Here is a 12988-nt window from a genome sequence, read left to right as displayed (position 1 = left end):
GTCTTTCAACCCAATCTAATCTAATCTAATCTAATCTAACCTAACCTAACCTAACCTAACCTAGCCTAGCCAAACTTGTTCCCCAACAGAAGCAGAAAGCCACGTTTACTGGTTTACCGAATGCCGTGCAATTAGGTTAGGTAAAGGATATTATTCCAACATTTAAAGAGTAAAATGCCTGCGATCAATAGTAAAAAGCGTAAAGTGTCTAAAAAGACAAAAAGATCATGGCGAAAACATGTTGATACAAAAGATGTTGAGAAATTTTTGGAAGATTCTCGGTTAGAAGAAAGGTTAGGTGGTCCTTTTTCGACACGCCAAGATTCGGAATTATTTATAGTTTCTACGGAGCCTGAAGTTCTTCCGAAAAGAACCCGTCGAGAAATATTGAAATCAAAGGAGCCGCGATGTTTTAATATTTTAAAACCTCACACAGCTGTACAGGATCCAATAAGAAAAAGAAATCGTGTGAGAACGAAGGAAGAAAGAAAAAATGCAATTTTGGTAGAAAAGGAAGCTTTTAGAGAGGCACAAGGAATATTAAAATTAAAAGATAAAATAAGATTACAGAATAGAATGTTAGCTATGAAGGAAAGATCGAACAAACCTAAAAGAGGAGAGTTTAATGCTGATGTTTGGGAAGGAAAATTTGAAGAACAACTTGGTATCGATACAGAATGGATGTCTCCGGATACTGTCAGACATACGTTGACTCATTTTGGAGCAAAGAAGAGGAGAATACCAATTTCAGTGCGCAAGAAACCTTCAGCTTTGCCAGCAATCGAAGCACCGCATCCAGGAACATCTTATAATCCTTCGTTTGAGGATCATCAAACTTTGTTACATCAAATAGCAAAGAAGGAAATGGAATTAATAAAAGAGGAACAACATTTGAAAAGAGTGACTACAGATATGTTTAAAAAGGTATTTGATGTATAAATTTTTGTAGAATATATAGAATTGTTAACAAATATTGAAATTTTCACACAGGTTTCGGTGGAAGAAAAAGAAAACAATTTACTGAAAGAAATGTTAGAAGGATTGAAATCGGAAGAGAAAAATGATCCGGATGAAGATCTAGATCCGACAGTAACGTCTGTAAATCGACCAGTTAGAAATGAGAAAAAAACGCGTGTTCAGAGACGTAAACAAAAAGAAGAAAAAGAATTAGCGCGCAAGAAGCAGCAGAAAAAGTTAGAAAAGAAGAAGGTTTCGGATATTTATAAATTAAGATTATTAAATAAACAGTTGGCTTCTAAAGAAAGAAAGGAAAAAATCCTAAGAGAAGAAAGATTAAAGAAGAAAGCATTAAAGGCAGTGGGTCCTAAAACTCTTAGTAAAGTTAAATTTGAACCGTTGGAAGCTGATTTCAAATTAGCAAACGAATTAAGCGGTAATTTACGCAATGCTGAGCCAACTACTAATTTATTAAAAGACAGATTTAAGTCTCTTCAACAGAGAAATATTGTTGCTCCTTCTAGAATGAAACTGTAAGTATTATACATATAACGTTTATAAACATGTACTAACTTGTTTATTATTAACATTGACATGTTACAGGAAACGGGATAAAGCGAAAGTGAAACGATTTGTTAAGCCAGATCACAAGATTGATGTAACCATATACCAAACTGAAATGACCAAGTAATTTAATACATACGTATATAATAATATTGCGTATTTACTTACTCGAGGTATTTGGATGTAAGCCGGGCGGTAGGTTGTAGACCACGAAACCAATTTGTATTTTATTCTACAATACTAAATACAGATTCATCTTCTATGTATTCATCACTTTCAGACAATTTGTAATCATCTTTTAACTCGAATGGCATAATATTATCCGAAATATCTGTCGATGAATGTTCTTTCAAGTCGATACTTTCAATAGATATTTTTGTTTCTTTATCCGAATCTGAGCTTAATTTTACCTGATAGGGAGAAGAAATCTCAAGTATAAAGCAAAGTACATGTTTTAATGACGTAATAAAATTGTTTTTACGTACTTTGTCTAAGATTTGTTCTTTCTCTTGAGATTCAGTGATTATTTCAAAATCCGAAATATTATTTAAATCTTCTGTACGAAATTCTAACACTTGTGGTAGGGTTTCAACCCTTGATACGTTACATGTAGGGAAATTAAAAATATTTTTCATATGATAATAGTAGTGTTGTTATACTAGTGTACTAATACTCACGATTTGACGATGCCACATTGAACTTTTAATTGCCCTTTCATGAATATGTTTTGCAGAAACAAAAGCATTTGGGTGCAATTCAAGGTTGCTATATCAGGACATTTGGTAGGACACTGTAACATAATTGCGTGTAACTTGATCGTATAATGATGAAGAATTAAAAATTATTTCATGCAAATGAAATGAAAAATTGAAAAATTGAAAAATTGAAAAATTGAAAAATACCTCAAGCAAACACCTCGCAATGTACTTTAGATCATAAAGTGTATCTACAGCCGCCTTTATCTTACAATTTAACCTTCTGTGTAAATATTTTGCGATGCCTATTCTTGTTCTCTCCTTTTCAAGTAAAACATTTAATTTTGATAAACGAACGTTTGTTAAATTTTCTTCGTTACGGGCGTTTTCGATTAACATAAGATATTTGCATTCCATAGCACGATCAGGAACATCGATAGATGAAAAATATCCCTTTGTACTTTTAAACTTATTTTTCAAACATTTTAACAAAGCATTCTGTATTTTTATAGTTATTATATTTTCTTTTACATGCAAAGACTTTTTAACGATATTTTTTCTGTAGTCTACAACCGAGTTCCTATGCATAAGATATAAAAATCATAAGTATTTTTCTATTCTGACGAATAAAAAATAAAAAAAAGGGAGTTGCGTGTAATGATACTTGAGAATAGATTGAATGTCATTTTCCGACGAAAGTTGCTTCGAAATATGCGATAATTCATTTTTTAACATAATGTTTTCTCGCATTAATCTCTTGTTTGGTAAACTTATATGTTCGACAGTTTCTACTTGAAACTGTGCCGCTAAATCGAGAAGACACAGGTACATTTCATTTTTCAGCCTAAATTAAGAAAAGGTCCAACGATTAATTTATAATAAATAGTGTTTTCTTTTCTAATTAAATAAACAAATAAAGAGTAATAATTTTTAATATACATTTCCTTATCAAATTCAAACTTTCGATTAACACTCTCGAGCAATTCTTTCATCTCTTTCTCGTTCTTTGAAATCTCTTCTTCATTTCTTTCAAATTTTTCTTCCAAACCTCTTTGTGTTTTTTTAAAATCTTCCAGACCATTAATTTTTGCAGCTAACGAAAGAAATGATCCTTAAGAATAGATTTTGTTGCGAATGAAATAAGAAGGAAAAGATTGAGAAAGGAATAAAAACAGATTTAATAAGTTACTTAAAACTTTAATCCGAGAAACTAATTCAACTTTCTTCTCTTTGTATCGCTGATTAAGTAATTCTACTTTATCATCGTGAGAGTGTTTATCTTTTATTCGGTTATTTTCCACATTATCAATTTTAGTTTTCACATCATCTACTTTATTGTTTTGAGAATAAAGTTGTTTGCTTAGATTTGCAATTTCATCGGTCGTTTCTGCGTCTATGATCGCTGAACGTTCATCGGTAACCTCAATTTTTTCTAATAACTCATCGTTTCGATCTTCTAACCTGAATATTTTTATGAAAAATTTCGAAAAAAAACAAAAAAGTTCACGTTGATATTTATAACCTGTTTATTTTGTTCTGAATGTCTCCAATTTTAATACTGTAAAAAGCTTTTTGTGTGTTGATAATTGTGGGTTTACTCTTTTCTTTCTCATCCTGCCATGACTGTAATTTCGCTGACAATGATATATTTCCTTTATCCTTCTCGAATAAATCGACCATTTTTCTGTAAAATCAAATTCGTAAGTACATTACTAATATAATTTTAACGACGATGCTCGAAACTGCGCCCTACAGAAAAAATGAGGAACTAAATTTGTGGTCTGTTTTACCTTTTTCACGTCATTTGCAAAAATGTTTATATTACGAATAAATTAATGCAGGTGAGTCCGATCCGCCATTTTCTTGACCGTGGACAGACAGCAATTTCAATATTTTATAACTTTTTGACGATTTGGGTAAAATACAGACCAGCGCACCATTCTTGCAATCTGTTCAGCAGGAACGAAAAATGGTGTGTTCTACGTTCTAGGGATTTTTCTAGGGACTGTCGGTAAAGTTTTCAACGCTAGCATCCACGTTTCTCAAACGACACTTTGCCGGTAACGACGATTCTAATTGGTCGAAATTAGATGGTGAAAATTTAAAATTATGCAGTTCAAAATAAATACAGAAAAGAAAAGACTGAATAATGTATTCTTTTAGCTTCCTTACAATACCCATCTGGTTTTAAGCTTTAGTTATTTCTAATTAACTAATGAATATGTACATACATATATACTAAAATGGATATTACAGGATTCTGGTTAATGCTTATTTAAATATCGTTTACAGTTTTCTAATCTTTTGTAAGAATTAGGCTCGTGGTCTCTGTTAATATTGACAAAAGTTTTGGTATCGTACATACATACATAAAGGACCGATTTGAAGGTTATGCTACTAAGCGATAATAAATTTCTACACATAAGTATCATCGTTAAAATTTGATTTCTTTATATTTCAGCTATCGACTATTTAATTTTAAAGAAATATAACCCATATTTCTACAATTAGAAGCTAACTTTGGTTATTGAACACACAGAGTCTATACATATATGTATTTATATATGTACATACATACATATATGTATATAAATACTTACACCACGCAAGTTTTTGAAAGCAAACACACTTGTGGAACAGCTGATCCTTTGATTGTTAAATGCATAGTGTACTTTGCTATTTACCAATTATAGAAAATTATAGAACGCTATTACTTTGGCATGTAAAAATTCATATTTTTGGAAACAATTACAGAAAATTATTTGCGTGATAACCGAAGATGTATGTTGACGTGTCTCAATGACGTAATTTTCTCTTTCTGACACGAAGAGTCGAATTCTTTGGAAACATAGTTTAAAATGAATTCAGGAATATTCTTATCAAGCTATTCAAGCTAAAAGTAAGAAAACGTACACTTTCTTCCTTTTTAGTATAATCGTTTTTTTTCTTGTATTTAAAAAAAATGTAGGTTATAAAGCAGAACAATGTAACATTTTCGTAAATATTGTATGTACGCAGAGAATGGTAAAGAATATTACTGTTTTAAACGTATTCTTAAAGTTGACCCTCTTTGTTGATGCATTTATGAAATGAGCCTTTTTATTCGTAAGATAAGAAACTGAGTTGAGTTAGTTTGTAACGAACGTTTTTGTAATGTATGCGTGCTATTTGTGAATAGAAGATGTGTTTAAATTAAAGATATTATTTTCAAAAGTAGTAATTCTGTAAATTTGTTAAAAATATTATATTCTTATTTTATTGAAAGGATGTAAATAATTAATGGAGAGATAGAGAAAGATACATACTAAAAAAGTAACTTTTTTGTTTATGTTAAGGTCAGTTCATAAACAGACGTACAATCAAAATATAGTTGAAAAGATGAAGCTAAGAAAGGAGTTGATTTTACTGTTGCTTGTTATGTCTGTTTCATCAGAGTCAGAAGTTTCTAAAAAACAATCAGATACTTCTGACGAAGAGGCGGAAGATGATGTTGGTTTAGAAGAGAATGCATTTGAACACTTGCAAGAATTAAAGGCTTTACATGAAACCATTTTAAAGATGGTACCAGCTTCTGAACCGTATCTTAACGATAAGATTACAAAGAGAAAAGAGGAAGCGGTAAATGAACCAAAAACAAAAGAGGAAAGTCCCACGATGAGAAATGTTTGGATGAAAGCAATGATAACTCAGATAAAAAATATTGATTTGCCAAATAATAATTTAAGACTCGAAGAAGATGATGCAGAAGTATGGAGCGAAGAAGAGCAATTGGAACCTCTTACCGAAGAGACCGAAGAACCACTGACTCCGGAGCAGCAAGAAGGTACTTTTATAATTATTCCAATAAAGTAATTAAACAAGTACCATAATAGAACTGAATTTTATAATAATTTCAGCGGAGCAAATATTTAGGAAAGCGCAGAGTCTCTTAAATGCTACACGTTCTAATAAGGCAGAAGCTTATGAACTATTAACATCTGCTGCAATTCTTGGACATCGCGAATCCAGGTCTATGTTGGCATGGGCACAGCTGTTAGGAACTCAGTTTGCACCAACTTTTTCCTGGATATCCAGTCAAGATATTCCAGCAGCTTATCAAACCTTTAAAGAACTTGCTGAAACTGGTCTACCCTCTGCTCATATGGTGAATAATTTTGAAATGATTTTAAAGAAAAAGAGGAGAATGAGGTGATTTTTCAAAGTTGATCACGAAATTAATTATCATATCTTTCCAGGGTTTGGGCTTTCTGTACGCAACAGGATTAGGTGGTGTAAATGCCTCCCAGCCAAAGGCGCTTCTTCATTACACGGTAGCAGCTCTTGGTGGAGATACACGGGCACAGATGGCTTTAGGCTATCGCCATTGGGCCGGAGTGACAACACCAGTTTCTTGTGAAAGGGCTTTAGATTTCTATCGTAAAGTTGCGAATAAGGTCGCGGAAGAAGTTTCTCTCAGTGGAGGGCCAGTTGTCCAAAGAGTTAGACTTTTAGATGAACAAGAGAATCCAGGGTACAGCTCAGGAATCTTTGATCAAGATCTAATAGAATATTACCAGTTGTTAGCAAAAAAGGGGGATACACAAGCACAAGTTGGATTGGGGCAGTTACATTATCAGGGCGGAAGAGGTGTTCCTTTGGATCATGAAAGAGCATTACAATATTTTCAGCATGCTGCCGATGCTGGAAATGCTGTTGCTATGGCTTTTCTGGGAAAGGTAAAACAAAACTGTTAAGTTGTTTTTCTTTCTAGGTAGCTTTGCTTTCTAGGTTTCTTTTGGAATATCACACTTTTATTGATTTTTTTTTTTTTTTAAATTTTTTATAGATTTACTTAGAAGGCAGTGATATAGTGAAGCAAGATAACGAAACGGCATACAAGTATTTTAAAAAAGCTGCAGAGCTAGGAAATCCTGTTGGACAAAGTGGTTTAGGTCTTATGTATCTTTATGGGAGAGGAGTTGAAAGAGATACTGCAAAAGCTCTTCAATACTTTAACCAAGCTGCAGAGCAGGGATGGGTTGATGGGCAACTTCAACTTGGCAATATGTATTTTAGTATGTTTTGAAATTATCTCGGTTCTATTATAATAATAAATGTTGACTTTAGTTTATTATTTCTACTAAATTCGGTAACGAAGCAATTACTTGATAGGTGGAACCGGAGTAAGGCGTGATTATAAGTTAGCCAACAAGTATTTTAATTTAGCTAGCCAGTCTGGCCATGTTTTGGCATTTTATAACTTGGCACAGATGCATGCTACTGGTACTGGCATGATGCGTAGTTGTCCAACTGCTGTCGAACTTTTAAAAAATGTTGCCGAAAGAGGCAAATGGAGCGATCAGTTGATGATTGCTCATACGGATTATCGGGAAGGTAGAATTAACGAGGCTTTTGTGAAGTATGCTCTCCTTGCAGAAATGGGTTATGAAGTAGCACAGAGCAATGCTGCTTTTATATTAGATAAAGGAGAGACTACAATATTATCGGAAGAGGAAGGATTGGTTAGAGCACTTGCTTTATGGGCTAGAGCTGCTGCACAAGGATACTCTGCTGCTCAAGTGTGTTTAATAAATGATGCGAGTAATTTGTTTCTTTTCAAACTGTGTCTTATTTAATTAAAACTCTTTTTTATAACAGGTGAAATTGGGGGATGCTCATTATTATGGCCGTGGAACAAAAATCGATTACGAGGCTGCAGCCAGTCATTATCGATTAGCTTCTGAACAACAACACAATGCACAAGCAATGTTTAATTTGGGATATATGCATGAACGTGGTTTAGGTCTAGCGAGAGATCGACATCTAGCTAAACGATGTTACGATCTCGCAGCAGAAGCTAGTCCAGATGCAAGAATTCCTGTTGCATTGGCTCTTATTAAACTCTCTTTCCTCTTTGGTTTGGATTATCTTCAAGAGTTTAGCCTTATCGACCACTTAAATAAATGGGACCAGCTTTTGGGCCAGAACTGGGACTTGTATCTTATAGGATTGCTCACTGGCATGCTCAGTTTAATTATTTACTTCCGCAGGCCCCAACCACCACCACCACCACCACCGCCACCGCCTAGGATTAATTAGTTCTTTATTATTTCTGTTTGAATCCCTCCCACCCTCTTTTAGATGAAGTCAAGTTTGTTACCGATGGTTCATAAATACATGCACATGCGTGCATATTGATACGTTGTTTTCATTAAACCACCTTATTTGCAGAAAATCATGGAAAACTCTTAAGAAAATTGAAAATTTTGTACTTGAAAAGTTTTTACAGTATATGAGCGCTATACGCTTACGTACAATTTATACGTAGCTAACTCATATTTATTTATGAAATTATAAATTACCAAATTTATTAACGTTTAAGTTATATTTTAGAATTGTACATAACATTGAATGATAAATGTTTCTAAAAATTTTTAATTGTATTACAAAGATCAGAACATTGATATTTGATGAAACTGAATTTTCAGAATTCTTTATACATACCTACCATTTCTTTAATTTACAGAGACTGTTATAGGTTTTAAAATGTAAAATATATGTTGATTTGCGACAGATTTTTATGTATATGCGTGTATATTTTTAAAAAATATATAAATGTAAGAGAGAATCATAAAACGAAAGTATTAGTGCTTATAATTGATATAAAATTTAAGATAGAAAAGATGATTGGTATGTATTTCATCTAATTTGAGCTAATTTGTGGAGGGTGGGGCACAGACTTATACATATGAGGTCACCTTCACTACATCGTCACTTTCCCCAACGCCTCCAAGGCGGAGAGGGTGCTGCCCATGGAAGAGGGATCTTCCACGAGGAAGCCTGTTATGCTCGATGCTGTACATAAGTATTTATGTATATGTATACATACATATATGTATTTACTTATGTAGGAACAGACTATCATCATTTTTTATTTTTATTTCTGCCGCTAAGAGCGCTGTAATGTAAAGTTAGTTCCAATCGATATAGCAGCATTTTCCAGTAGTTGTACGATTCGCTGTTAGATGGTGTTAATGTGATCATTTTTAAACCATTTCTGGTGATCATTTTTATTTTATAAGTTAGTTAATTAATTCTTTTACAACAATATGATTTTTTTTCTCTTCCTTTAGTCTAATCGTAAATTAGATAATTAGGAAGCCAAGTTATCCAGGGAGCAGTTTTATTATACAAGTACTACCTATTTATATGTAAATATATATATATGTATAAATGCGCGCGTAAATAACCTTTTAAGCGTGGAACACTGTAAGTAGTTAATCTCTGATCATATAAATAATGATACATATGCACGTTATATTTGTCACACGTTAAATGACATGATTGCTTTCAAATAATTATGTATATAAGTGATCTTTAATGAATATTTAATGAAGCATTAGTTTAACCTTATCATTTTGTCAGAATGACATATTAATTTATCTCGAATATATTTGTATCACAACAATTGATTGTGTAATAAATAATGAATATATTATGATATAGATTTCTTTAGATAAGAATGATTAAACACGGAGATGCTGATGTATCTAGTTGGATGGAACTGGGCAGTATGCGAACAGTGAAACAGTGAAACAAGGAAGAAGAGGACCTAATCGAGTGAAAGCTAAGGTCAAAAGGCCAATAAACGTTCCCGGACAAGCCGATAAGCTGCATAATAGCAAAATACCAATTGCGTTTCTCTACTTTCCTTTTTCTTACTCAGTATCTACTACATCGTGATATCACATGTAACCGATCGTGCACGCACGTCGATCGGTTATAAATTGAATTAAGGAGTCAATTAGTCTGCAGCGGTGGTTGGTTTCTAGCGGAAATCGTCAGTATGTATTCTACGCGTAGAATACAAAAATCACATCGATAACTCTCAAATCAATATTTTGCTATAAATTATATAAATTTTTTTTTTTACATTTACTCACTGTTATCATTATTTTTACTTTAACAGATACAAAGAAGAAATCCTTTCGTAATTAGCGGCACAGATTTTACTTACCCTAGAAAAAAATCCTTCGAATCCTTCGTATATTAGAGAAACCGATACGAGACGAAGATAATTCTCAAAGGTGGGTAAATTCAGTAAATAGGTTCCAGTAATTATTGTATGTACATTGCGTTTAATTATTATTACTAACCAAGGCTTAGACTCAGCAGTTTCGTCGTTATAATTAATCTTATACATAGGTATATTCTATACGTGAACGTCGAACTGGATAATGATAATATTGCAAAGAAAGTGTATAAACATGATTATGTATGTGATTTCTTATTTCTTATAGCCATAGGTCAGTTAGAAGATAGAAATTTTTTAATTTTTAATTCAATATTTGCATTAAATGTTTCTTTTTTCTTTTTTTTTTTCCAGATAGAAGAGAAGATTATGTGATAAAAAAAATTATTGATAATGAAACAAATATAACGAGTATACAAAGTACGTATATGTATGTACATATGTAGATAAGCCGATATTGAACGATACGAATTCGAGGTATGTATGTACTTACATAAGTACTTTTATTTGCGCAAGCGACTGTTAAAATTTTAATATTTCTTTTACGGGATAATGAGAATGGTAATGAAGATAATAAAGTGTAACTTTATCGTTTCGACATCATTCCCAATTACACGTTAACTTCATTATCCAGAGAAAAAAAAAAAAAAACTTGAAAAAAAGAATAATTACAAATTACTATGTACCCGAAACTTTAGGGAATGTACAGAAACTTTTAATTATCTAAACTAAACGTTAATTAAGTTACATTTGAAAAAAAAAAGTAAAAACTACAGGAGTCTTGTAGAGCCTATCTTGCCAGTTGTTGTTTGGTTGGTTGGTCTTTCTGTGCTTTCACTAGAGGATGATGTTCGTTTACGATTTTCGAATATCTTGAGGATTAATCCGCTTGTAAATGTGATGTGTGACTTATGGTCACTCCCCACACAACTTGTACGTGTTTCAAAACAAGCACGACCTAAATAGAATTTTCCTTGTCGACCTCGACACACTAATTTTACGAAATTTCGAGAGAAAGAAGCGTGAAGGGACTGATTTAAAATTGATTTGTCACTTTTTATGTATGCGAAAGCCAAATTATTTATTAATAGAATATTAACAGAACGTAAGATAAGACAGAAATGTTCTTTGTTGCAGTCGTTAACAATTTTCAGAATAACTGAAATGTTAAAAATGATAACTGTTACTAAATCTTTTTTAGAACCGTCGAAGAAAGTGCATATTGCATGTGCATTATTTGATGGGGAAAGGAGATAACAGCATTCAACTTTTTTCTTCTATGGGTTTCTTAAACCTTCACTCGAATAGGGGTTTGCTATGTTTCATAAACACGAGTTGCAGAAAATTAGGACGCTACGACATTTAACAGAAGATTTGCATAACAAACTAGTAACATTTCACGTATTTCCAATTCGTATACAAATGAAATGAATTACAAAATTAACAGACATAACAAAAAATGAATAAAATAAATACAAAGGATTACAAATTTCTCAGCTAATGAATCACCAAATTAACAAGTACAAGATAAAAAGAAATCGACTGCCTGTTTAAAAAGCAAACAAGATTGAGTCGCGACGCGTAACAAGGAATTAATGAAATCGAAGATGAAACAAAAAGAAGAAGAAGAAGAAGAAGAAGAAGAAGAAGAAGAAGAAGAAGAATAAGAAGAAGATGATGATGATGATGATGATGATCGGTAAATACGTATGAATCAAGGGGAAAGCGGGAATGCGTTAGCAACGTGAAAGAAAGAAGGAGGAAACGAAAGTGGGCTCTCTCTCACGTTCTTACGCAGCTGAGAAGATGCTCTCGTAAGAAATCGTACTTGAGAAACCCTGGAAAACTATCGCGAAAGAGAAAGAGAAAGAGAAAGAGAAGGAGAAACAGAGGAGGAAGGAGGGAGGTATGTCTGCCAGGAGGCAACTTTCACATGGTCATTGCACCACGTGAGTCTCTTTTCGGCTTCCTGTAACTCCCGAGGATCAGAGAGTATCAGTAATAAAAAGAAAAAAGAGACTGGAGGCAACAGAGCCTGATCGAAAGGTCATTCCTCGACCTCCTTTAAAAAAATCAGACCGTATTTCGAGCAGTTCTCCTTGTCTCTTGATCCTTGCTTTCCCCGTTTAGCTGGGATCAGTGATGAGAATATTTCCCAACTAAATTCAGGAACAATGTTCAATCGTTAGGAGCAAAGCCTTGTGTATAATTTAAAACATTAACTAGTACTCACGATGGAGATTCCACTATAAACCAATTTTTATTTTTTATTTTTTTTTTCATTTTTACTCAACAGGGGGGGGGGGGGGGGGGGGGTTGAGGCGATAATGGAAAAGTGATCAAAAGATAGTATAACTAATGATAATTTTTTCCTTCTTCAAGTTATTGTTCATAACTTGTTTGCAAATTATAAAGAAGCTTTGGAACACTGCCATCGCTAACTGAGGTTCATTGTACTTCGAGCCATCTTCTGCTTGTTTTTGTTGTACTCTTGATCCTTTCTTCTTTTCTGGCCGCTCCTCGTTTTTTCGTTTTTATTATTGATTATATTGAACACCTTTCACTGAATTTATTACACACCAGATGAACGGAAATTTAAAAGCGAATGATGGAAAACGTGGTCTGGAGATGTCCATTTATAAAATGTATAATCATCTTTTTTAATTATCTGGTACAGCTTGGTAGAAGGTGTTATTTCATAATTATATGTATAGGTATACTCTTTATATGGTTTTTTTATGGCATAGAAAATCAAAGTAGC

General features: G+C 33.0%; 3 protein-coding genes across 4 annotated transcripts; 2 read left to right on the top strand and 1 right to left on the bottom strand.

The window, feature by feature from the left end:
- The first annotated feature begins 49 nt into the window (after window positions 1-49).
- LOC117606438 (ribosome biogenesis protein NOP53) lies at window positions 50-1716 on the top strand. Its single transcript, XM_034328868.2, has 3 exons — window positions 50-924; window positions 991-1490; window positions 1561-1716. The coding sequence occupies exons 1-3, from the start codon at window positions 175-177 to the stop codon at window positions 1646-1648; spliced, it is 1338 nt and encodes a 445-aa protein (XP_034184759.1). The 5' UTR covers window positions 50-174; the 3' UTR covers window positions 1649-1716.
- LOC117606432 (uncharacterized) lies at window positions 1693-4232 on the bottom strand. 2 transcript variants are annotated; one of them, XM_034328852.2, is made up of 9 exons: window positions 4007-4231; window positions 3739-3900; window positions 3406-3677; window positions 3156-3309; window positions 2881-3060; window positions 2424-2796; window positions 2199-2311; window positions 2007-2115; window positions 1693-1931 (listed from the first exon to the last, which is right to left on the bottom strand). In XM_034328852.2, the coding sequence occupies exons 2-9, from the start codon at window positions 3894-3896 to the stop codon at window positions 1749-1751; spliced, it is 1542 nt and encodes a 513-aa protein (XP_034184743.2). In that variant the 5' UTR covers window positions 3897-3900; window positions 4007-4231; the 3' UTR covers window positions 1693-1748. The 2 variants fall into 2 exon arrangements, with proteins under 2 accessions (XP_034184743.2, XP_076545543.1); XM_076689428.1 differs by having other exon boundaries at window positions 1693-2115; window positions 4007-4232.
- A 252-nt stretch (window positions 4233-4484) lies between these two features.
- On the top strand, window positions 4485-8613 carry Hrd3 (HMG-coA reductase degradation 3). Its single transcript, XM_034328822.2, has 8 exons — window positions 4485-4604; window positions 4971-5115; window positions 5552-6039; window positions 6113-6360; window positions 6452-6931; window positions 7042-7270; window positions 7368-7774; window positions 7854-8613. The coding sequence occupies exons 3-8, from the start codon at window positions 5595-5597 to the stop codon at window positions 8292-8294; spliced, it is 2250 nt and encodes a 749-aa protein (XP_034184713.1). The 5' UTR covers window positions 4485-4604; window positions 4971-5115; window positions 5552-5594; the 3' UTR covers window positions 8295-8613.
- Window positions 8614-12988: the final 4375 nt, after the last annotated feature.

This window comes from Osmia lignaria, chromosome 8, assembly GCF_051020975.1.
Source record: "Osmia lignaria lignaria isolate PbOS001 chromosome 8, iyOsmLign1, whole genome shotgun sequence".
NCBI classification, from domain to species: Eukaryota; Metazoa; Arthropoda; class Insecta; order Hymenoptera; family Megachilidae; genus Osmia; species Osmia lignaria.
This window is presented reverse-complemented; position numbering and strand designations above follow the sequence as displayed.

Coding starts and splice junctions, on each gene's coding strand:
- Hrd3 (XM_034328822.2), top strand. CDS start 5,595: ATGAAGCTAAGAAAGGAGTTGATTTTACTGTTGCTTGTTATGTCTGTT. Junction 6,932..7,041: donor CTATGGCTTTTCTGGGAAAG/GTAAAACAAAAC, acceptor AATTTTTTATAG/ATTTACTTAGAAGGCAGTGA. Junction 7,775..7,853: donor AAGGATACTCTGCTGCTCAA/GTGTGTTTAATA, acceptor TTTTTATAACAG/GTGAAATTGGGGGATGCTCA.
- LOC117606438 (XM_034328868.2), top strand. CDS start 175: ATGCCTGCGATCAATAGTAAAAAGCGTAAAGTGTCTAAAAAGACAAAA. Junction 925..990: donor CTACAGATATGTTTAAAAAG/GTATTTGATGTA, acceptor ATTTTCACACAG/GTTTCGGTGGAAGAAAAAGA. Junction 1,491..1,560: donor GCTCCTTCTAGAATGAAACT/GTAAGTATTATA, acceptor GACATGTTACAG/GAAACGGGATAAAGCGAAAG.
- LOC117606432 (XM_076689428.1), bottom strand. CDS start 3,896: ATGGTCGATTTATTCGAGAAGGATAAAGGAAATATATCATTGTCAGCG. Junction 3,678..3,738: donor ATTCAGAACAAAATAAACAG/GTTATAAATATC, acceptor AAAAATATTCAG/GTTAGAAGATCGAAACGATG. Junction 3,061..3,155: donor TTTGAATTTGATAAGGAAAT/GTATATTAAAAA, acceptor TTCTTAATTTAG/GCTGAAAAATGAAATGTACC.